The 25535-nt window shown below is 47.0% G+C and overlaps 1 protein-coding gene across 1 annotated transcript in view; it reads right to left on the bottom strand.

Annotated features, from left to right (window-relative positions):
- The window catches only part of CFAP251 (cilia and flagella associated protein 251), a 67015-nt gene that overhangs the window by 15228 nt on the left and 26252 nt on the right, over positions 1 to 25535 (bottom strand). Inside the window, exons 11-20 of the mRNA XM_026514827.4 lie at positions 24626 to 24840; positions 22297 to 22491; positions 21307 to 21557; positions 20838 to 20989; positions 19510 to 19683; positions 17897 to 18081; positions 11645 to 11759; positions 10871 to 11034; positions 5976 to 6066; positions 5623 to 5766 (exon numbers count right to left, since the gene is read on the bottom strand). Coding sequence (XP_026370612.3) covers positions 5623 to 5766; positions 5976 to 6066; positions 10871 to 11034; positions 11645 to 11759; positions 17897 to 18081; positions 19510 to 19683; positions 20838 to 20989; positions 21307 to 21557; positions 22297 to 22491; positions 24626 to 24840 — 1686 coding nt within the window. The remainder of the gene's footprint in view (positions 1 to 5622; positions 5767 to 5975; positions 6067 to 10870; positions 11035 to 11644; positions 11760 to 17896; positions 18082 to 19509; positions 19684 to 20837; positions 20990 to 21306; positions 21558 to 22296; positions 22492 to 24625; positions 24841 to 25535) is intronic.

Here is a 25535-nt window from a genome sequence, read left to right as displayed (position 1 = left end):
TGTGCCCACCCTCTGTCTGTAGCACTTCATATGGCCAGTAGTGATGGCCACAGAGGCTAAACACCCAGAATTCCCTTGCCGGCCAAGCAGGACTGCAGAGGAGAACACATCTGAATGAGCTTAGGGCTGAAAATCAAGAATCCTGAAGGAGGGGCGCCTGGCTGGCTGTCGGTAAAGCATGTGAGTCGATCTCAAGGTTGTGAATTCAAGCCCCACACTGGATGTAGAGCTTACTTTGAAAGAAAGAAGAGAGGAAGGAAGGAAGGAAGGAAGGAAGGAAGGAAGGAAGGAAGGAAGGAAGGGAGGAAGGAAGGAAGGAAACCTCTTTTAAAAAAAATCCTGAATGAGAAGACTGCCATCAGTTTGACGAATTTCAGTCACTTATGCAAAGTGCCTTTACCAGATGCGTCAAGGAAATAATGAACTGGTTTTAGAAAGGAAATTGTGAACAAAGAACCACACCGAGGAGCATTCGCTTAAAGGCCTTCTGCAATCACACGCCCAGAGATGAGGACACGATGATGAAGGCAAGGACACTGGATGGTATTTTCCAACATTTGACATGGGCCACGTCCTGTGCGAAACAGATGCTCACTTACTCTTCAGTCACCCCAGGAGGCGGGTGCTACTATCATCCCCACTTTACAGATGAGGAAACAGACACTTGGAGAAGTCCAGGAACTCGACCAAATCGCCAGCCGGCAAGTGGTTCCAGGCGGGGCTGGCCCCAGAGCCACCTGACCCGGAGGCACTGCCTCCCTGCATGGACGGCTTGAATCTACCACCTTGAGAGAGGCACCTGAGGCCTGCCCACAGCACACGTGTGACGGCGAACCTGGGACACCCACAGGGGGTGGAAGAGGACCCTCTCCCCGGCTAGATGACAGAGTAAGGGACACCTCAGTTCCAGAGGCCTCCCCGTGAAGTAAGGGTGTGCGGGACCTGCTTCAGAACAGGCCAAGGGTGGAGAGGAAGTTGGTGGGTCCGGATATAACAGGAGTTGATAATTGCTGAAGTTGACTGATGGGTACACAACAGTTTATTACACTATTTTCTCTGCTTTTGTCCGTGTTTGGAATTTTCCAAGATAAAAAGTTAAAAATAAGTAAAAGAGGGGCCGTCTCATCAACCTCTTAAACAGAACACGCCGTGTTGACAGGAAATACCAAAGTGAGAAGAGGGGCTAATAAGTACCTACTCTGTGTGACACAGGGTGGGGCGCTCCTTGGACCCACATCCTTCAGTCCTCGCAGCAACGCTAGGAGGCGCGAGCTACTTCCAGCCTCATCTGAGAGATGAGGTCACAGGAATTCAGACTATAGTTGAAATGACTTGCCAAGGGAGCAGCTAGGTCAGCCAGGTTCTGAGTCCCTGCACTTCCTACCAACATACGCTTTCTTCCCCTTCTTCGGTCAGGAAGTACTAGGCGTTATGTCAGCCAGTCACCCCAAGAAGATGGGGATTAACTTAAGATCAATGTTTGGGGAAAAAAAAGGAGAAGATGAACCACAGATACAATAAAGAAGATGAAATGTGGTGGGGTGGAGGGGGGAACCCGGGTGAGAAGTCAAAGGCAATACTTTCAAAGTGAAATGAGAAAGAGGTCTCCATAATCAGTGCAGTTGAGGGATATTGTCCGCATGTACACCTCACTTCAAGACTCCCAAAGTCCAGTAACCTCCTACAGCATCAGAATCGTGGACCCATTTTTTTTTCCTATGCAGAATTCCATTTGGAGCCCACTACTGCTGCCCCAGGGTCCTCATGGTCAAGGTGGCTGACCCCGACTCTGATCCCAGGTAGGGGGAGCACGGGAGCATCCTGAGTAGCTCCCGCCCTGAGGACAGTGGTGAGGAGGCTGGGGGCAGTGACCGAGGCTCTGGAGTTGTACCCACTGAACATGGGCCCAGGGACCCTTTGAGAAGGAAGGCAACACGGAGGAAGGTGAGGCCCAGGGAGAAGGATGCTTCCTGGTGGCAGCGTGAGGGCCTAGATTAGGTTATACCGGGCATTACCTCTACCTCTAGACTTGGAATCCTAGGAACCAAAAACTAGTTTGCATTAGGTTTCAGTAACCTGTAACCAAAGGAGAGTCCTGACTAACGATCCTATTTCACTTTGTCTAAAGCTTCCTTGAGCATGAGTGGCCCCGGTAAGCACCTCGTGGAGCCAGTGTTCCAAGGCAGGGCTTTATAACCCTGGGAGGGGGGGAAATGCAGACTCCGAGGCCCCATACTTGGAGATTCTGACCGGCTCAGTCCAGGATGGGCCCAGGAATCTGCTCTCTTAGTAAGTGTTCCTGTACTTCTCATGCAGTTTGCCAGTTTGGGAACTGGCCGTTCTAAGGAACATGCTTTGGAAATACAGCTCTCAGGAACGCTTTTATGTGGGCTGCACAAACTTTCTCCATAGTCACTTCCATTTCGGGGCATGTACTTTTACAAAATGTACACTGGTCAAAGACCTTTTGGGGAGCTTAGGGTACCCACTGTGCTTGAGGTACTCATTCAAGTCTCTGCATGGGTCTCTGGGCTCTCAGAGCTCATTTTTCCAGATGCTATTTGGAGAATAAAAGTCACCTTCCGGTCATACCCAGAGTACACAAAAACAGGTGGTTCTAGGTGGGCCAGGAGAAATAACTGGGATCACAGCTCACATCCCTAAAATGCACCCAGCCAGCAATGTGGGCACCACATCTTAGCTGGGTTTCAGGCCTTCTGTATGCCTGATGGTGGGCTGTGAAATGCTACATTTTTGGAAAGCTGTTTGGCAGCAGAGCCTTGAAGTTCCTATTCTCTGACCCAGTAATTCTATTTCTAGGACTCAGAGACTGGAAAATAATCAGAGGAGTATGTGGAAACTATACGGAGAGATGCTCATCATAGCCATGTCTCAGACAGCCAAACACTTCAGACAACCTATGTGTCTGTCAGCTGGGGACTGGTTCAGTTAAGCACACAGCCTCTAAAAATCATGGTGTCTGCCTCAAACCGAAAAGCTTCTGCGCAGCAAAAAGAAATTAACAAGATGAAAGGGTGACCTACAGGATGAGAGAAAATATTTGCAAACCACATAGCTAATAAGAGGTTGCTATCTAAAATACATAAGGAACTCATACAACCCAAAAGAAAAAAAATTTTAAACTGGGCCAAAGATCTGAATAAGCATTTTTCCAAAAAAGATATCCAACATTGCTCATCATCAGGGAAATGCAAGTCAAGGCCATTACGAACTACCACCTCGCTCCTGGAATGGCTATCCTCAAAGACAAAAGGGTAAGTGCTGGCAAGGATGTGGAGAAAAGCGGACCCTTATGCACTGTTGGTGGGTCTAAATAATGGAATATTATTCAGCCATAAAAAAGGAAAGAAATCCTGCCACTTAGGACAACATGAATGAAACCTGAAGGCATTACGCTAAGTGAAATCAGTCAGACAGAGAAAGATGTATGTGGAATCTAAAAAACCCCAAACTCACAGAAGCAGAAAACAGACAGTGGTTGCCAGGGTACAAACTTCCAGTGTAAGTTGAAAAAGTCCTGGAAAATATTAGGTACAACATGGTGACTACAGTTAACAATACTGTAGTGTATATTTGAAAGCTGCTAGAAAGTAGATTTTAGAAGTTCTCACCAAGAGCCCAAATGTCCACCGACTGATGAAGGGATAAAGAAGATGCGGTTTATATATACACAATGGAATATTACTCAGCCATCAAAAGAAGGAAATCTTGACATTTGCAAAGACATGGTTGGAGCTATAGTGTATTATGCTAAGTGAAATAAGTCAGAGAGACAAATACCTTATGATTTTACTCACATGTGGAAATTAAACAAAACAGATGAACATATGGGAAGGAAAAGAGAGAGAGAGAGGGAAACAAATCATAAGAGACTCTCCATGGTAGAGGACAAACTGAGGGTTGATGGAGGGAGGTGGGTGGAGGATGGGTAGATGGGGGATGGGCAGATGGGGGATGGGCAATAAGGAGGGCACATGTTGTGATGAGCACTGGGTGTTGTATGTAAGTGATGAATCACTGAATTCTACTCCTGAAACCGATATTATACTGTATGTTAACTAACTAGAATTTAGATAAAATTTTGAAAAATAAACAAATAAATAAAAGTTCTCACATTCAAAAAAATTGTAACCATGTGAGGTGAGGGATATGGTAACGAACCTTATTGTGGTAACTGTTTTGCAGCAATACATATATGAAATCACTACACTGTATACCTTAAACTATATAAGGTTATATGTCAATTATATCTCAATAAAGCTGGGGAAAAAAAGTATATTGTAAGGGAATTTTTACCACCATGCTCACAAAACAATAGTTACTGAAGATATTGATATAAATATATACATATATACACATATATACCTATATATACCCACAAATCCTTATATCAATGCATGCATATATACTCTGTAAAAACGGTTGGTATACATGGACATATACACATATATGCCATATAATGCCATTTTTGTTAAAAAATATAGATGTATCTATATCCATATATAAAACAATAGAAGGAACTCCATCAAAATGTTAACAGTGATTATCTCTGAGTAATTTCTATTTCTTCCTTATAGTTCTATTTGCTAAATCAGAAAAAGTTATAAAATTAAGATATGTCCTTTGAAAATCACGGGGCACCTAAGTGGCTCAGTTGGTTAAGCGTCTGCCTTTGGCACCAGTCATGATCCCAGGGTCCTGGGATTGAGCTCCGTGTTGGGCTCCCTACTCAGTGACGAGCCTGTTTCTCCCTGTGCCCCTACCCCCATTCATGCTCTCTCTCTTGCTCTGCTTTCTCTCTTTCAAATAAATAATCTTTTAAAAAAATCATGTTTCAGAGAATTATTAATAAATGCAAAATGGTTATAACATCAAGTGGAAATATAGGATAAAAATATATATTCAACAAGGTACCAATTAGTTTTTTAAAATTTTATATAACTGTTACATCTGTGTAGTGGGATTATAAGTAATTATGTTCTTCATTCCACTTGTGTACCTCTTCCAAACTTTCCACAATGAAAATGTGTTGACATTTCCAGTCTGAAGGAAAACCCAGTCAATTGCATTGTGATCCAGGGTCTCTAGGAAGACCCTTTTCCCTGCAGTGCTTCTGGTCCCTGGAAGCCCCTCACAGCTGGGCCTGTTTCGTGAGGGTCATGAGGACTGATGGCTTCTTCTGAGCCCCACAGCCCAGGATGACCACCCACCTCCCAATGGCGCCCCATTCACACCAGCTGGTCAACAGTAGCTGCACACTGAAAATCACCCCGATACCGCCCATTCACTGAGCTTTCCCTATGCGACCGGCCCTGCGTCCCATGCTTCACAGGCATCATCGGCTTGAGCTCAGCGAGAGCCAGTCTAATTCCAAGACCCAAGCTCTTACCAGTGGTAGACTCCAGTAAGGAATAAGACCTTCAGGAAAGCTTCATGGTAAGTGTTTCTAAGGAGCGTGTCTCATATGCTCAGAACCTTCTTTCCGATCCATTTATGTAAGAATAATGTTAAAATTTTTACTTTGACCTATAATTATTGCTCCCAGAGGTTGTTTTCATAAATAACAGATCCCACTGTCGTTCTTGTTTTCCTTCTACCTACCTTTTCTTCTGATGGGTAAAAGCCAATTGCTCTCATGACAAAAGGAAGCTCTGACAGGCAAATGTGTTCCGCCACCTTTCTGGTCTCCATTGTATCAATACCTTGACTACGGAGCTGAGAATAGTAAAAATAGTCTTCCAGCTCCTACGTGGAAATAAAATGGAAACACAACACACATTCTGGCTTCAGTCTAAAGCATCCATTAGGACGCCAAGGACATTTTCTAGAAAGTACATTTTGAGCTCAGTGGGGAAAAGAGCTTTGGAAAAAAGCGAGAAGGTTCAGCCCAGGCACATTTGTTTTACAAACTTAACTAGATGTTACCAGCAAGTGTTTACTCTGAGGACAATTACCCTGTAGAATTTTCCTTCCCTGCCACCAGCCACCAGACCATAGAACGGGGTCAAGTCTTCACCCCCAAGAGAAACAGCTGCCTCCAGAGCACTAGGACAATAACAGAAACATCACTGTTAGAAGGCGCTCACGCGTGAGCGCAGGTCGGCCGGCATCGCCTGGCCCTGCAGACCTCTGCAGGGTATTACAGCGCCCATACAATCAGGGGCTCTATAAACCTGTTCAGAAAATTCCCTCCAAAATGAAGCTGAAAACGAAAAATTCCATCTCCATGTGGAATCTGGTGGTACAGGGCACCCGCCTTAATGATAGTGATATTCTCTCGCTGATGACAGGGCAGGCGCTTGGCAATTTGTCTGCAGTCTTTGGGGAACACGGCTCTCCTGGCGGGGGAGGGGGGGGAGGGCTCCCGTGTGCTGGAACCACAGTGCTCCCCAGCAGCACAGCTTCACTAGTAATGTGAAATCTGCATACGACCAGAGCCAAGAACCGGGATAAGTGCAGGTACCCTGCCAACACTAATTGCTTCCATAAAAACTCCAGAGGCCACCAGGGACCCATGCCAGTCAGATAAAAATAACCCTCTGCTCTCTAACACGGGGTCAGGCTTTCTAAAAATAGGCACTGTAAATGGTAAGAAAACCTACTTTTTGTATGAGACTGACTTTGCCCCATACAATATACCCATAATACAAAATCCTCGTAATAATCCACTAACTGGATTTCTGCTAATCAGGCCATTAGCCTCTTTGTGGGTTATTAAAACACACTTCAGTGTAGACCACAGTGGGGAAGTGGTTAAGTACCCAGAATCTGGAGTCAAAGGGACATGTGTGTGAGTCTTGGCCCTGCCACTTGTAAGCGATAGGATCACAGGTGAGTAACAACTTCCCTGGGCTCAGTTTCCTCATCTGTAGAATGGGAATGATTACAGGTCTGCCTCACAGGGTTGTTGTGGAAATGGAGTGAAGCCACATAAGGGGCTAGACACGAAGCCCTCTGTTGTTCTCCTGTGATGAGTGTTTGTTAAGGTGGGCTGTTGAATCAGAAAGACCTGGATGTGAATCCCAGCCCCAGTGCGTGGGAGGGTCCTTTAACACCTGGGAGCTAGTACTTTTCCAGACACATGGGGAGTCCCTGCCTCCCAGGATGGCTGTGAGGTGAAATCAGACAATGCATGGAAAGCGGACAGCACAGGGCCTGGGCCAGAGAAGTTCAGTACAAGGTAGTTAGGGTTATTCTTCTCTGTTGAACTGGGTATCAATACACACCCATGACTCTCTTCAGAGAATCAGCCACAAGACCCGCCTTGGCCCTCTTGTTGGGGCCCTGCATAAGCAGCCTGAGCTGGGAGCTGGGGGGGGCTGGTGTGTTCTCCAGGTGGGTTTGAGGCCTCTCTGCGGCAGGGACCAGGCTTCACCCGGCTCTCTCTCAGCTCTGATATCAGCCATCAAGGCAGGTGTCTAGCTGAGAGGGCTCCCTCTGTGGCCTCCAGGCCTTGCCCAGGCCCAGTCCCAACAGCCTCAGTGGGAGGCCACTTTTAGCCACGTGGCTCTGGAACAGGGCCAGCTGAAGGCCAGAAGTGACACAGAGGAGCCCGTCACTACCAGGAGAGCCTGGGAATGGCTCACAAGAGTTCTGGATGCCCTGGGAACAGCTCTCTGGCAGTCAGGATTGTCCTATGTCTCCTGCTTCCTGGCCACTGCCAATGGACCCGAGAGAGCCAGAGGGACAGGACTGGAGTGGTCCAACCACAGCCAGGGAAAGAGACCCACTGGCTCTGCAGTGAGAGCTCCAGCTTGTGGGATCTGAGGACTGTCAGTGGCCATGGTCGCACTGGGCGACGAAATCCAATTGTGCCGAGAATGAAGCCAACAGCACAGCCGGGCAGAGAGCGAATGCTGAGTGCACGCCATCCCTTCTCTTCCTGCAGTGGGGACCTGAGATGCCCATGACCATCTTGTGAATTCCCCTGTGTGTTTAAGCTGGGTTTCTAATGCTTGCAACAAAAAAAGAGGGTTATTAGGGCACAAAGGAGAAGTGCATTTATTGAAAACCTACTGTGTGCCGAAACATACAGACAGTACTTCTGGGAAATGAGCTCAATCAGGAGAAGCAGCAAATACGGTAACATACAGTAAGTGCTCAGCAAATAGTAAGCACACAGTAAGTGTTCACAAATGCTCCCCAGCGGTGGAGGCAGGGGGAGGAACAGCCATAGCGGTAAACTTTACTCTCAAAACGGTGATGATATTCCCATTTAACAGATGGAGAAACTGAGACTCAGAAGTTAAGGGACTAGCCTGAGGTCATACAGCAAGTAGGCAGGAAAGGTGTTATTTGAATCTGGGTCTTTCTGCTCTCGTCTGAGCACAGCAGCAGGACTAGAGTGGGTGTGAAGTTGAGCATCAAAAAGTAATGGGGGGCAAGGGGAGGAGAAGAGGGGCATGCCAGCATAGATGGGGCAAAGCCTGAGTATGTGTGGACTGAACCCTAGGAGAAAATGCCAGGGAGGAAGGGGTACACCCGGAGAAGGTCCACGTGCCGCAGGGATAGTATCTGGGCCCAGGAGCACACCGAAGAAAATCGTGGACCGTGAGAGGACTCAGCATCTTAATTTCACCCTACGACTCACCGCCGGTAGACCAGCGGGGAATTTTGTTTGTTTACTTGTTTAGGGTTGTTACATTTCTTCCCATTAGTGAAGCACTGAACATATTAAGACACCAGAAGCAGCAATGAAGTGCTAATTAGTTTATAATGATCCTTTGTCCCCACAACAGATTAAATTGAAATTCTCAGAAGCCTGGACTCTGGCCAGGCCCAGGAAAGCCATGGGAAAGCGGGTGCCTTTTTTTTTTTTCCTTTAATCTCTACCATGATTATGGAGAAGAGGACAAAAATGAAAAGGAAGAGGTTTTATTCGGTCCCCAGGGTGTCGCTTGCTCCCACCGCTCCAGGTGACAGTCTAGCTGTCCAGGAATCAAGCAGCTCATTCTGGGCACACAACCGGGAAGTGCTTTTCAATGTGAGAGCTCACCTCCAGCTTCTGAATCCCCAAATTCCCAAGATCTGCCCTCTTAGCTGAAAGCAGAGGTGAAGGTCAGAGTTGCAACTGCAGTCTGAAACCAGTGTGGACCCAAAGCAAATTTACCTGCCTATTTCTGCTCCTCTTCAGGTTAAGAGAAGAAGCTTCGAGTCTGCCGTAAGAGAGATGTGCACTTGGCACATGAATCGAAGGAAGGAAGGTGCCTCCGAGCTGTCCGTACCCAGCTCGAGTGTGGCGCTGCCAGGCAGGGGGCTGTCTACGAGGCAGGGGCTGTGTACGAGGCAGGGGGCTGTGTACGAGGCAGGGGCTGTGTACGAGGCAGGAGGCTGTGTACGAGGCAGGAGGCTGTGTACGAGGCAGGAGGCTGTGTACGAGGCAGGGGCTGTCTACGAGGCAGGAGGCTGTGTACGAGGCAGGAGGCTGTGTACGAGGCAGGAGGCTGTCTACGAGGCAGGAGGCTGTGTACGAGGCAGGGGGCTGTGTACGAGGCAGGGGGCTGTGTACGAGGCAGGGGGCTGTGTACGAGGCAGAGGCTGTCTACGAGGCAGGAGGCTGTCTACGAGGCAGGAGGCTGTCTACGAGGCAGGAGGCTGTCTACGAGGCAGGGGGCTGTGTACGAGGCAGGGGGCTGTGTACGAGGCAGGAGGCTGTGTACGAGGCAGGAGGCTGTGTACGAGGCAGGAGGCTGTGTACGAGGCAGGAGGCTGTGTACGAGGCAGAGGCTGTCTACGAGGCAGGAGGCTGTGTACGAGGCAGGAGGCTGTGTACGAGGCAGGAGGCTGTGTACGAGGCAGGAGGCTGTGTACGAGGCAGAGGCTGTGTACGAGGCAGGAGGCTGTCTACGAGGCAGGAGGCTGTCTACGAGGCAGGAGGCTGTCTACGAGGCAGGGGGCTGTGTACGAGGCAGGAGGCTGTGTACGAGGCAGGGGGCTGTCTACGAGGCAGGAGGCTGTGTATGAGGCAGGGGGCTGTCTACGAGGCAGGGGGCTGTGTACGAGGCAGGAGGCTGTGTACGAGGCAGGAGGCTGTCTACGAGGCAGGAGGCTGTCTACGAGGCAGGGGCTGGGAGGTGCTCAGGGATGGGAACTGGCTCTGCCCTGTGGCAGCTCACTGAGTTTGGGTAGATGAGAGGATTGCTGTAGTACTTGCCCCACTTTTTAGTAAGGCTCTTTAGTAAGGCCTTCATAACGAAGAATGGAAGAGAGGAAATAGTTACTGTATTTAGCCCCTAGCTCTGTGCTATTCAATCCTTACGAGGATCCTATAAAAGTCCCTATTATCCTCCTTTCCCCCCATTTCACAGACAAGGAATCTAAAGATCAGAGATGTTAAGAAATAGCCCTAGGCCTCAGGGCCAGCAGAAAGGAGGCTGCACACCCAAACTCTGTGACCTCAGAGTCCGAGTGCTCTGCAATGCTCAGCCCTGGACCTCTCCAGCCTCACCTAAGGCAGACAGTCTCAGCTCAGGGCAGGGGGGTGAGAGGAGCAGAATGGAAACACATGTTCCAAAGAATACTCTCACTATTGTTGTTAACACAGGCTTCGGAGATCTGGGCAAGATCTTTCTAGCTGGTGTGAATTTGCAGATGACAGAGTGGGAAGTATTTTAGGGGCCGCGCGTGAACAAGGTGGAATCACACGGCCTTCGCTGCAAATCCCATCGGTCCCTGAAGCGGAGCAGTATGCTTTTGTCTGCACACGGGTATAGACAGATATCATGGGGAACAACCCGAAGGCCGGGCCTGCAGTAGGGGCTTAACACCCATCTGCTGAGGCTGGTTAAAAAATGAGGGTCTACAGTTGACACCTTCCTTGTGGGGCTGAGCTTCTCGCCTCATCACGTACCTTAAGTTGATTTCCCACTGCACCACCGATCGATCCTGTCCTCCAGCCGTGAAGGCATAGCAGCCGTCATAGGAAAGGGCCATTCCCGCCACCCCGCTGGGGTGGCATATAATAGCGGATGTCTTGTGTGGATTGCCATCAACTGGTAAGATCTGAAGGCCAACCTAGAGAGGAATATGTCGTTGGAAATTCAGATTCGGATAACTGGGCCCCAGGCACACTTGCATGTCACCTCCAGGGCTGTTTACTGGAAGGACCTGTGCGGCTGGAATCATCTCAGTGTGTGAGAGCCCCATTTCCTGGGGCTGGGGGTTCGCACGCACACTGACCTCTGCGGGGTGGCCGCTTAGGAGAGAAACACAGGAAGGAAGGTTTCACCCGTCTTCCTAGTCAGACGTCCAAGGTTTTCCAGAATAATTCTGGAATCCTATGATGTTGTGCTTGTCGATAGATTCTTTATTAAATGCAGAACTAAATGTAACTAGTCTGCATGTCTTTGTAAGATTTTTCCATGTAAATAAATCAGAAAGAAAAAATCCTTTGGTGACCACGTATCTTCATGAAGTACAGAAAGTGCAGTAACTCTGCTCAGAAATGCTTCCTAAGACCCAATTTTCATTCATTTATGGCAATTTTCAGTATCACTGTGGACTGGGATGAAGTCGCTGGGCTTGGCTCTGACACCCAGCATCCTGGGTCTGATGCTACTTGGGGCTGACTGCTACCCACACCACACAGAGTCGTCCCCCAGAGGCAGACAGCAAAGGCTGATACCTTGTCTCTGTTAATAAACACCATGTAACGTTTCTGCAGTTCCAAGGTGCTTTTCACTGGGAGGATCTGTATCTGCTCAATGGGAGAACCAAAAACCGGCCCAAGAAGTGTCTTTCTGCATGAGAAAAAAAAAAAAAAAAAAGAAACATTTTTTTTTTTAATTCTACAAATCTGAACGTAGGTTTCATGACTAGCTACCTTTCATGATACTGTACACATTTTGCATTCCCAATTTCCTGTCCTGTCACTCAACGAAGAGCCTCTCTCTCAACCACTGCTAACAGCTGCCATAAATAAGGGGCAACAGCTCCAAACAGCAAATGCTCCAGGGAAAGTCTGATTGTGAAGAATGCTTTTGGTGGAGGCTCTGACTTTCCTCCTTGACAGCTGAGTGAAGGGAACATTATGCCTCAAGAATGTGTACAGGAACAAGGGACGAGAAAAATGCGGTAAGGAAGTGACATGCGTTGGCGGAATATAGGGAGACACCCCTTCCCCAGTGGCAGGCCAAGAGATCAGAACGAGGTGCCATCTGTGGCTCCAGACACCGACAGACAGGTCTTCCAGTGCCACACACAGACTCCAACACACTGCCTATGAATCAGATGGTGGTGACTCGTGCCCCAGCAATGGTCAGACTTCTTTAACTCAGACTGTTAAGAATCTTATCCCAGGGGCGCCTGGGTGGCTCAGTCGTTAAGCATCTGCCTTTGGCTCAGGGCGTGATCCCAGGGTCCTGGGATCGAGCCCCACATCAGGCTCCTTCGCTGGGAGCCTGCTTCTTCCTCTTCCACTCCCCCTACCTGTGTTCCCTCTCTCGCTGGCTGTCTCTCTCTCTGTCAAATAAATAAATAAATAAATAAAATCTTTAAAAAAGAAAAAAAAAAGAATCTGATCCAAGGTGAGGTTCTGGGACATGACCCTAAGCCCAGAGCAGTACTTTCCTGAAGCTAGCAAAACAGGAGCTCCAGGACCCCGGGCTCACCCAGGCACCTTCTGAGGCCTCGGAGGAGTCCTGCTGTGTTTTATTCTTAATTATGTATCCTTTTTCTTTTTAACAGGGCCCACAAAATTGAACACACTGCACATCCCACAAAAGCTGGCTCTGCTCCTGTGTAAGGTCAGTAGCTATGGCAATCTTTTTATATGATAAGCCTCTCATTGTTTGCCTGTGTTTTCTCCATGTCCCCTGTACCCAGCCCGTGTCTGGTGGGGACAGCACACACTCCAGGTGTGTCCCCTGACTAAATGAAGCACAAAGCCATTAAACAGGACCTTCTGTGCCAGGCACTGTGTGAGGTGCTCAGGACACAGATGCGAGAGAGATTTGGTCACTGCCACCGAGCTCACAGCCTGAAGGGGATGACAGCATGGAAGCGGTGTGAGGGGAGAGGCACGGGAACAAGCGAGTTCAGGGCTCGGAGACTGCTCTGAGGAGGGAGACATGTGAGCTGGGTCTGCAGTGGTGAGTTGGGAAGATAGGGAATATGGAGGTGACAGACAATAGGGGCAAACACAGGTGGCGCAAGGGTGTGGGAAGTGGACTGTTGTTGGAAAACTGAAGAAAACGTAAGTGGACAGGAGCGGGAGGTGGAGGGCGGTGAGCTGAGCAAGGGGGCTGGGGCCAACTGTGAGGGTGCCACGGGGGCGGGGGGGAGTCAGGCGAGTGATCCACGGTCAGGTTCATACACATGGAGACTTAGGTGAGGTGTCAGAAATGCTAAATGGCCACCTGAGGGATCAGGAACCAGTGAGCTGCAGGTTACCCTGAGCAGGGATGTCCAAGGGCCTTCCCCAAGTATCACTGAGTGGACAGAGGCAGGGAGAGCATGGCTAGGGGCAGACTCTGGTTTGAATCCCGGCTCAGACCCTTAAAGAGTAGGAGAACGTGGAACCGCCACATACTCCTGGTGGGAACGGGAGCTGGTGGCACCGCTTTGGAAAACAGTCTGGAGGTTCCTCAAATGGTTAAGCAGAGTTACCCTACGACCTGGCCTTTCCACTCTAGGTCTCTGCCCAAGAGAAATGAAGCAGGTGTCTACACAGAAACGTACACAGAAATGTAGCCCCGAAGAGAGACCACCCAAATGTCCGACAACAGGTGAATGGATTCATAGGGTATGTCTATACAACGGAATATGATCCAGCCATAAAAAAGGAATGAAACACTGACACACACTACACCACGGACGAACTCTGAACACATCTTGCTGAGTGAAAGAAGCCAGACACAAAAAGTCATATATTATATGATTCCACTTATATGAAATGTCCAGAATAGACAAATCCACAGAGAACATAGCTTGGTGGTTGCCAGGGGTGGGGCAGGAGTGGGGGAAGGAAGGGAGGGAACGGGGAATGACTGCTAATAGGTACGTGGCTTGTTTTTGGGGTGATGGGAATGCTCTTGAATTAGATAGCGGTGACGGTGGCACAACTTTGTGAATAGAGTAAAAATCACTGAAAAGGGGTAAATTTTATGATATGTAAATTATATCTTAATTTAAATTATAAATAAGAAAAAGGAAAAAAAAGTCCAACTATTCAGCTTCCCGTGCGTCAGGTTCCTCACCAGTAAATAGGAACAACAACATGCCTTCCCCTGAGACCGTGGTGAACAGGAATATATACATAAAGCACTCAGAACACTTTCGGGCACATAGGAGGAGCCATGAAACTGTCACCTAGTGTTGTTAAACATATCTGACAATAAAGTTAATATCTTTTGCTTCTGATTGAAAAATTATGACCTACTCATTGTGAACAATTTCACACATTTAGACACACGTAAGATAATCTACCTAGACCCCCACATCCCTTTAACCCCCAGGTAATCGCGGGTAACAGTTTGGTGTCTAGGACTTGAGAATTTCTTTTATATATTCTAACCTATATAATTTTATGTGAAAAGTAGATAAATCATAGAAATGTAATTTTATAGGAAAATATGTTATGTCTTGGAGATATTTCCATGTTACTACACAGAGAGCTTACTTTTCCTTTTTTTTCTTTTCTAAAAGCAGCATCAAGTTTCAGTGTAGTGACGAGTCATCATTTAACTAATCTCCTATTAATGGACATCTGGATTGTTTCCATTTTTGAAAATATTTTCGAGCAAGACATCCTTTTACTTATGTCTTGGCATACTGTGAGCTACATTCCTAGACATCAGAAGACATGATGCAATTTAGCAGAGGGGAACAAACTGCTCTCCCAAAAGGATGCCCCAGTTTCCACGTCCCCCCAACATCCAGTGAGAGTGCCCACCCTCTTATATGTTTGCCAACACTGTGCCCTGTCAATCACTTTTATTTTCCTGATCTGATTTGTGAAAAACGATATCTTGTTTTCATTTGCATCTTTGATACACTAGTGAACATCTGCTCATGGGTTTATTGGCCTTTTTCTGTGAACCGCCTTTCAAGTTCTAAATATTTTAAGTGCATTTTAAAATTGTTTTAGATTTATCATGAAAAGGCAATTCCTTCCCAATTAAGCTGTGGTTATGAGGCTTTGTTATTCCTACAACTTAAAAGATGCTTTATGCAAGGGGCTGTACTCTGGAGTGATGGAGATGTTCTGGAACTAAATACATGTGTTGGTTGCATGACATTGTGAATGCATTAAATGCCACTGAATTGCTGACTTTAAAATGGTTAGGTTTTTAAGAAGATTTTATTTATTTATTTATTTGGGGGGGGCAGAGAGAGAGGGAGAGAATCTCAAGCAGACTCCCGCTGAGTGCAGAGAACCCCATGCAGGGTTCAATCCCACAACTCCAAGATCATGACCTGAGCCAAAATCAAGAGTCGGACACCTAAGTGACTGAGTCAACCAGGCACTCCTAAAATGGTTAATTTTTATGTTTTATGTTATCGAATTTCACTTTGATAAATTTTTTTAAAAGATGCTTTATGAAAAAATAAATAAATAAAAATAAAAAGGGGGCACCTGGGTGGCTCAGTCAGTTGGGTGTCTGCCTTTGGCTCAGGTCATGATCCCGGGGTCCTGGGATCGAGCCCTTTGTCAGGCTCCCTGCTCAGCAGGGAGCCTGCTTCTCCCTCTCCTCCCCGCTCATGCTCTCTGTTGCTATCTCTGTCTCTCTCAAATAAATAAATAAAATCTCTTTTAAAAATAAAGTAAACATAAAAAGATGCCTTATGCTAATTTCCAATTGATTGTCAGTGGCACAAACTCCAAACTGTGTGCCTCGAAGTCCCTGCTTAGTAACTGTTAGCAGGAACTTCGAGTCTGTGGCCCTCCATCCCCAATATATCTGCTCGGTGAACTCAGATTTACTCAGGACTTGCATAGCTATGGGATATTCCATATCCAAAAAGTTTGTGTCCATTAAAGATGATGTACGAAGATTCTGAGATCTTCCTAAAATTCCTTTTCTACCTATTTCTTTCAAATGTCTCCTTCCCAGTGTTTTAATATGTAAAAAAAAAAAAGTGCTAGCTTTCTCTCCTGTTCCTGCCATATGACATGGCATTTCTCAGTTATTTTTCCTTGTACCCCTCTGGAAACAAATGTAAGAAGAAGGAGAAGGAGGAGGAGGAGAAGAGGGAGAAGAAGGAGAAGAAGGAGGAGAAGGAGAAGGAGGAAAAGAAGAAGAGGAGGAGAAAGAAGAAAAAGAAGGAGAAGGAGAAGGGGAAGAAGAAGGAGAAGAAGACGGGGGGAGGAGGAGGAAGAAGAGGAAGATGAGGAGGAGGAGGAAGAAGGAGAGGAAGAGAAGGAGGAGAAGGAGGAGAAGAAGAAGAGGAGGAGGAGGAGGGGATGGAGGAGAAGGAGGAGGAAGAAAAAGGAGCAGGAGAAGGAGAAGGGGAAGAAGAAGGAGAAGAAGACGGGGGGAGGAGGAGGAAGAAGAGGAAGATGAGGAGGAGGAGGAAGAAGGAGAGGAAGAGAAAGAGGAGAAGGAGAAGAAGGAGAAGAAGATGATGATGATCTTGGGTGATCCTGGACTTTGACGACCTATTTTCCTGAGAAACATTTCAGAACGCTGGTCTTCTTCAAGCTCAGGGCCAGCTGCTGTTCCTTCTCCCAGGTGATGTCACTAATGCATTCTCACCTGTTGCTCCAGCCTCAGTGCCTCTGTTCTTTCCGGACATACCCACGAGGCAGCCAAACCACAGGCAGAAAGGGATGCCCTCTAGGGCTGACTAGGCAGGAGCCCACGGCCAGGGCTGCACCTGGGCCCAGTAATGCCAAGTAGAGGACAGAGTCAGAACTAGCCTCAAGTGTTAAGCAGCAACTTCTGTCACTGCTGTGAACCTCAGTGGGATACTAGTTGGTGGGGAGGGGGGGTTGTTAAAGATGTATGCAGAGCCCTGGTGCAGGGATGATGTACCATGATCTGTATCTATGATGAGGAGCAAACCCGGGGAGCCCTGGGCCTAGCAGCACAAGGGCAACCACAGACGTAGACCTATTTCAGGATGGAGGAGCTGCTGCTCTGAGATGTGGAGCTTTGGATGCTCTGGGCTTGGTCCTTTAGCTGTTCCTCTATATGCTTTTCCCCTCTGGAATCTTCTCTTGTCTCATGGCTTTAAAGCACCATGTGCTCCTGACCTCAAATGTGGACCTCCAGCCCAGCCTCTCCCAAGAACTCCACTCCCCTACCAAGATGCAAATTTCATGGTGGCAGGAACATTGCTGTTTGCATCCCTACCTTCAGCACCTCGGACAGAACCTGGCTCAGGTAGGGGCTGGGTAAATACTGAGGGAACACATGAATGCCATCAGGTAAACTTAAAGACTCCTTTAGGAACCAAGAGTAAGGAAAATCGCACAGTCAGGAGAACATGTGATTCTTGATCTCAGGGTTGAGTTTGAGCCCCACAATGGGTATAGTTTGCTTTAAAAAAATAAAATCTTTTTTAAAAATCGCACAATTGATAGTATTCAAGTGAAAATACATGTTTTTTTATCCATGAGGGAAAGATAGGGGAGTTTATAAAGCATCAGCGACTCTGTGGGTTCCTTTACTGGGTCTCGGGCACTGAGCTCTGGGTCCCTCATCTACCTGCTGTGCTAGGCTCTGGGTTGCATCCTGCCTCTGGCAACTTCCCAGCCAGGTGACCCTGGGTGAGAATTATACAACTCTTCCATGCCTCGGTTTCCTCCCTTGCATAGTGAGTGACAGTAAAGGTAGCCAAGCTCCTCGCAGGTCTGTAAGCTGGGACTTAAAAGAAGTTGGGGACGGAGAAACTGAATGAGACATCACATCAGCAGGAAGCTCCTTGGGCTTACCTGCACATTTTGGTGGTAGAATTAAAAAGTTTCACTTTGTAGCCACTGTTGCAAATGAGCAGGAAGAGTTCCTTGGTGAGTGGTGGGTACCAGACCATACAGGTGGGATAGTTGCCCTGGTCGGTGCGGTGAATGTCCAGGACCTCCAGATTGTCTCTGTAGCTCTTAAGAAGATTATACTCGATCTGCAGAGAAGCCCAGAGAGACAGACATGAGGACTGAGCCAAAGGAAGTTGGCCAATGGTCCTATTCTGGGAGAGACAGTATTGGTCCTCCTAGGAGAAGACATGCCTAGACCCTCACTCCTTTTTTTTTTTTTAGATTTTATTTATTTATTCAACAGAGATAGAGACAGCCAGAGAGAGAGGGAACACAAGCAGGGGGAGTGGGAGAGGAAGAAGCAGGCTCATAGCGGAGGAGCCTGATGTGGGGCTCGATCCCATAATGCCGGGATCACGCCCTGAGCCGAAGGCAGACGCTTAATTGCTGTGCCACCCAGGCGCCCCTAGACCCTCACTCCTAATACACCGCTATGATGGAGCATTCCTTATAAGCAAAGACAATGAGCTAAGTGCTCTAAAAACATGATGCCACTTAACATTCCTGACTCCCCTGCCAAGACATACTGTTGTGCCCATTTTACAGATTAGAAAACAGATGTTCAGAGAGGTTCGGTGGCTTGCCCAAGGTCACATAGCTAAGAAGTGGTAGGGTGAGAATTCAAATTTACGTCCAGAGGACTCCAAAACCTGAACTCTCATAGTTGTGTTATACTGTCTCCCTTACCATTATCTTGGGATCTCTTTGAGGGTACGAACTAATTCATATCTAAATCTCAGCACTTAACAGTCATAAATTAGCAGCTTGCTGATTTTCATCCATAGGTAGGTTTTGGTGGCCAGACCATAATGAACGATGACTGGATGGCCATAAAAAAGGAGAGAAGGGGATGGAAGAAAGGGAGGGAGTGAGGAACAAAGTTAAGATGGAGAGATACAGATCCTCTTTGACTCACGATGGGGTTACATTCCAATAATCCATTGTAAGTTGAAAATATCATAGATCAAAAATGCATTTAATACACCTAAGCTACCAAACCCCATAGCCTAACCTGGCCCACCCTAAACGTGCTCAGAACACTGACATGAGCCCACAGTTGGGCCAAATCACCTACCATGAACCCTGTTTTAGAATAAAGTGTGACTATCCCGTGTAATTTATTGAATTCTGTACTGAGAGTGACAAACAGAACAGCTGTGCGGGTGCAGGTGGCAGTCAGTGTATCGGCTGTCGGCCCTCACGGTTGCATGGCTGACAGGGAGCTATGGCCGCTGCCTAGCATCACAAGAGAGGATGGGACCACAGATCGCGAGCCTGGGACAAGACCCAAATTCAAAATGCCAAATACAGTTTCTACTGAAAAGAGTATTGGTTTTGCACATCCTTGAGACCAAATGTCAACTCAGAGAGGTCTATGCTACCTCGTTGTACATTCATTTTCTCCAACAAGCACCCAGACTGTGGGCCAGGTTCTATGCCAGATGCCAGGGACACAACAAGAATGAAACACACGCTGTCCCGGTGGCGAGGTAAACGGACACTGAGCAGCTCACCAAGAGCCGATCTCTCCCGAGGCTCAGCAGTCTCGGCTTATTGCTGTCCAGATGAACCCCAAACAGGAGACTGCGGATGCTTTTGCGATGAGAACGAAGCCTTGCCAGATATTCCCAGACCCGGTGTCCATTCTTGACAACCACCACGTAAACGGCCACAGTAAAATGCGCATCCTGAACAGGAGCCAAAGAGCAGAAGTTACTCCTTCTGAAGTTTGGTAACTTAAAATCATCACCATGTTTTTCATACTACTGTTGCCTTGAGAATATTTTATCCAAAAAGAAATTTTAGTCTATCTGAGCAAGTAATAAAATCACACCCATTTTACAGATGAGAAAATTAAGGTTAAAAGTCGCTAACCCACAGAGAAAAGGGGGGGGGTGCAGAAAGCATCTACTTGACACTGTGGCCTGACTCTTCTTTCCGGTTCCCCACCTCATTCTGTGTGGAAAACTGAAACCCTGCCTTTTGCCTTTGTCCTCCCTTCTCTGCGTCCAGCTACACAAAACGAAAAAGGTATGAGTTCTAAAAAGTGTTGCAGCTGAGGGTGAACCAGGTGGGAGAGAGTGCGAGAGCAGCCTGGAGGGAAGGGGGCACCTGAGTCAGGGGCTGCAGGGGTGCAGAGGCTCAGCGGGGGGCCTGTAAAGGTGTGGAGCACACAGACCAGGGGAGGGGCCAGGCACAGAGGCAGGGGTGGGGGAGCAGCAGGGATGTGGGAAGCTGCCACGGCTCTTCCCCCTCACCCAACATCAAGGCAAGATGAGCACACGGCAGACCAGGAGAGCTGGCAGGAAGGGCCAGGATAAAGGTCTCCGAAAATCTTTACTGAGCTTAAGAGCCCTATTCACAGAGGGAAGGAATAGAATCCAAAACACTGGGGGGAAGATGGTGCTTTGAGAGAAATGAGAATGTCACCTTGTCAAAAAATCAAAGGAAAAGATGAAAGAATGGAAGCCGAGAAATGGGTCCAGAAACCAACACACCAAAATGAACCGTCAGGATGGCAGAATCCCCGTCTGCAAGTCCTGAGGCCTGGTCTCATTTCGAGTGAGAGTCCCTCCTCTCTTTCCAGTGGCTTTGTGGAGATACAGTTCACACCGCACACAATTCACACCTTCCAAGTGTTCAACTTGGTGGTTTTTAGAGTATTCACAGAGCTCTGGCTCACCACAATTTTAGAGCATTTTCATGACCCCCAAAGAACCCTGAGTGCACTAGCAGTCACTCCCCATCCCCCCCACTGCGCCCCCCACTTCCCCAGGCCCCCTCCCTTCTGGTTGTAAACCAGGGTGCTGATCACTGGACAGCACCCAGTGGGAACACTTACAGCCGTTGCCATGTACTGCGAGTCATGGGAGAAGCTGATATGAGTCACACTGGTTCTGGAATATTTGAAAGGCTCTGGGATTTGGTTTTCTAAGGACATTGAGTCAAGAATGTAAACTGTCCCCTCAGTGAAGCCAGCTCCAAGAAGGACTCCTGAAATCACAAGCCGGAGAACAATACTGGAAAAAGACTTCATTCCTTCAACAGACATCAGCTCTGGGCCAGGCCATGTTCTAGGTGCTGAGGAAACAGCAATGAACACGACAGTCCCTGGCAGCATGAGGCTCTGGGGTGAGTGCTCAGACACTACTAGGCACAGAGTGCTGCGGGGTTAAGAGGGACAAGGTGTCTCATCTAGCCTGCTGGGTGGACAGCAGTTAAGGTAAACTTCCTGGAGCTATCCCAGCCAGCAAGCCATTTGGGTCTGTTTTTGACTTGGAGCCCAAGACAGGCTGCTATAATGAAAATACCTTCAGGATTGTAGGTTAGACTCTGGACGCCAAGCCCCTTCTTAAAGACCCTGCTGAAAAGGTACTTTTTCTTTTCATAATCCCACACTTTGATCATCCCACAGAAACTCCCAATGGCGATGAGGGGTTGATACGGGTGGCAGGAGATGGCACAAATGGCATCCTTGGGCTCCACGAATAACTTCTCCAGTTTGGTCCCATCTGTCGTTAAGTGGTACACTGTCGCATCAGCTGTTCCAATGATAAGATTCCTGTTTGCCAAGGGGAGACCCAACAGTCTCAGTGTTTGCAGGGAATGGGGCAGCCAGCTATTCTGCTTCCAATTGCACATGAAACGCCTCTGTCGTCTGTAATTTAGTGACATTATTAACCCAACATCTCCAAAAATATACTACCAATACCCAACAGCCTCCATTTGCAAGTGAAAAAGCCCACATTTCTACATGTAAATTGAGTCATTAAGTATGCAGATGGACAGTCAGTTGTACAATTAGCTAATCTGCACATGCAAATATTCATTTGTGTATGCAAATATGGAGTTTGGTGCACACATACAGATGTGCCTGCAAATACTGCAAGGGTAATTAAGCAGACTCACAGATAATTCAGTCTTGAAATGTTATGGCTATTAATTATCAAATGCCTTTAACCGCAGCGCTAGGACAAACTCGGCTTCAAGAAAAGACACCAAGCTACAGCAAAGGACTCCAAACACAACAGAGATTAGAGCTCAGGGATAAGCCCTTTCCAGTTCCCAGTCGCTAAAGATTCTTACAACGAAAATAATGCTTCATTTAAAAAAAAAAAAATGATTGAACAGTGATTATAATCAGCCGTGGAGATCTACGAGCCCCATAAAGGACTGATGAGGAAATCCCATTCTATCTCGGGTCCCAGGAACAAGGTGAACATTCCACTGCACGCCGACTAACAGAGAGGACATCAATCATTTTTTGGCCATTCGAATGACTAGATTCATTAACAACTTACCTTACAATAAAAAGGTCACCTTTCAAAGTGCAGTCTGGGGGATAGTTTGATTTTTCAGCGGGTGGAGCTGCTGGGGTCTTCGAAAAGGACAGGGTCCTTATGGCGCTCAGTTTGAAGTGGCTGTACCAGTTAACAATGGACAGGGTGTGATCATAGAACTTAATGTTTCCTCTAATATCACCTGTGACAATGTAGCTGAAATGGAGCAAAACATCTGTTTGGTAACTGATAGTAGTAGGTACCATCTACTGTACAGCTAATTATATCTCAGGCTCTGGACTCCAAGGTTGTAAAAACTTCACTTAATACTGTCCTACGAGGCTGATTTTACTGCTGTTCTGCTTTACATCTGGGAAACTAAGACTCAGAGAAGTTGAGAAATTCGCTCAAGGCCTGGGGTTGCCAGATTTAGCAAATAAAAATGCAGGATGCCCAAGTAAGTTTGAATTTCAGTTAAGCAATGAGTAATCTTTTAGTAGAAGTATGTCCCAAGTATTGCACGGGACCAACTTACACATGGCAACCCTATTAGGCCCCGTGGCCAGACTGTGCAGGGACCTAACGCAAAGCACACGTTCTCGCTCTCCTCTCCCTGCACACCCCAGATCAGCCACGGGCAGTGGCAGTGGGCGGTGATTGACCACAGACGACACCAGAGTCCTACCAGCCCTCCGGAACCACACAGCTGGGCCACAGCACACAAGCCGCTTTACAGGAAGACACTGCTGTCAGAGCCCTAGTAAAACCCCATCCAGTCATCACAGCCGAAGGCAGTGTCGCATGACAAAATGGCTTTTATTTCCAGTCCCTAGATCCATCCCAAATGGGCTTTTTCTTTAAAGCCTCTGACAAAGTGTAATGATGGGGGGTGGATAGGGGGGTGAATTTCCTCTTATAGATGGCAAAGTGATTAAATGCAGATTCTGATTAATAAGCGACGCAGGTGGGCAGAGTAATTGGCTAGAAACATCTTTCATTGCCCTCTGCTGGACAGAAACGGCAAAGCAGGCCAAGTGTTTTCATGATCTTTCATGGGCTCCCTGGTCCTGGCTGAGTTTTATTTAACATGGAGAGAGGGGAACCCAGGCCTTGGTCTTCACTGGGCCCTAACCCCCAACCACTTAAACGTTGATTCATCATCAGCTGCAATTCTACTACTGTCTTTTCCACACCTCTGAGTGAGAGTAATTTGCATTTCTCTTTGTAAAGCCATGCCAGGACCTCACTGCTTCCTGTATTAAAAGAAACGAAAGGGAAAACAGGGCTTCTGGAAAGCAGATGGCACAGTGACTCCAACCACACGTGCATGGTCCTTGTCATTAGGCAGCTTCCTCCATCCTGCTGGAACTTCTCAAACATACTATTTTTTTTAAACCTTTTTTTTTTTTTAGATTTTATTTATCTATTTGCATGAGAGAGAGAGCTCACACGAGCAGGGAGAGAGCGCACAAGCGGTAGGCAGAGGGAGAAGCAGGCTCCCCACTGAGCAAGGAGCCTGATGCGGACCTCGATCCCAGGACCCTGGGATCATGACACGAGCCGAAGGCAAACAGATGCTTAACCGACTGAGCCACCCAGGCGTCTCTCAAACATACTATTAATGACTATTTCATCTAGAGCTCCCCTGTGCCAGACAAGGTGCTATGAGTTTTACATGGCTTGTCTCACAAAACCCTCATAAAATCACTGAGAGAGAGAGAGAGAGTATTGTCATGCCCATTTTGCAGCTGGAAAAATGGAGGCTCAGCAAAGTTAAGTCCCTTGCCCTGAGTCACTCAGCAAGGAAGGGATGCGTCTGGGATGTGAACCCCTCTCTGTCTGAGACTAAGCCTTTTAATGATCGTCTCTGAGCCCCCACAGCCTCTTGAGTCAGTGAACTTTATAAAGTTCTGATGTTGTTTCATCTTTTCATAATGGGTAAGTGTTATTTTGTAATCAGAAAAAACAATATAGCTATTCATGTTATTTTTCTAAAATTAAAGTATGTAAAATTTAGGGTGCAAAATAAGTCTAATTAGTGTGGAAGAAAAAAATAAGTTTCTTTTTGTCTCACCAACACAAAGAGATTTTTAAAAGTAATGCATGCCCGTGATTAAAAAAAAAAAAAAGCAATCCAATTAGTACAAATGAGATTATAAGAAGAGGTGAATCTGCCCCCACCCTTGATCCCACTTCTCTGTTCTTCTCCTCAGAGGCAACAAACATTCCCAGTTAATAATGAATTTCCCCAGAAATATTCTATGCATATACAAAATATATGTATACATCCAAAAGGGTTTTAAGATACTTTGGTCATCACTGATAGCTACTTTATAATTAAGTTAATTACCTATCAACTGTAGTGAGCACAGTGATGCCCTCTTTCTGCAAATGAACCAATTTACAAGGTTTGATTTGAGGCGAGGCCACAGAGGCGGAAGCAGAGGACGGCGGGCGGTGTACGTCCCAGACGACCAGCTTCCCTTCCATCGTTGCAGACAGTATTTGTGTTAAATTCAAATGAAAGACGGACTGGCTAAATTTTCCCACGAGCTTGTTGAATGTCTGCATTTCAAAAAACAGATTATAAATTATGTCGGTAACAAATACAAAACAAAGCATTTATCAATATGGCATAATTTATAATATTACATTGATTTACAGTAGGAAAAAGATAAAATTAAAAAATCAATCACTAAGAAATCTCGCCCCCAGGGACTGCCACGGCGCAGGCAGTTCTGAACCTCTGAAGGTTTGCTAGCAGCAAGTGAAGGGTTGTGTACTGGACTAATTAAACTGTTTGCTTAAAGCAAATGAAAAAGTGGTTAACCACTTATTTATACCTGTTCAACTTCTCTTACTGAGGTTTCAGAGACTGATAAAGAAACTAATGTCTGTCGTGAGCAAACGCATGCTCCAGTTGTAAGATATCACAAAATTATCCCACTCTTATAATTACAAACTTTTTTCCCATAAACTATTTTCCCATCAGTAGAAATTAAGTACTGTACACAGACATGCCCCTGACTCCTCATGAGCTTCGCGCTACGTAAAATGAGGCACTAGGGCCAACTTTCTTAGGCAATGTCTTTTTTTTTTTTTTTTTTTTAAAGATTTTATTTATTTATTTGACAGAGATAGAGACAGCCAGCGAGAGAGGGAACACAAGCAGGGGGAGTGGGAGAGGAAGAAACAGGCTCATAGCGGAGGAGCCTGATGTGGGGCTCGATCCCATAATGCCAGGATCACGCCCTGAGCCG

This window comes from Ursus arctos, unplaced genomic scaffold (genome assembly GCF_023065955.2).
Source record: "Ursus arctos isolate Adak ecotype North America unplaced genomic scaffold, UrsArc2.0 scaffold_34, whole genome shotgun sequence".
NCBI classification, from domain to species: domain Eukaryota; kingdom Metazoa; phylum Chordata; class Mammalia; order Carnivora; family Ursidae; genus Ursus; species Ursus arctos.
This window is presented reverse-complemented; position numbering and strand designations above follow the sequence as displayed.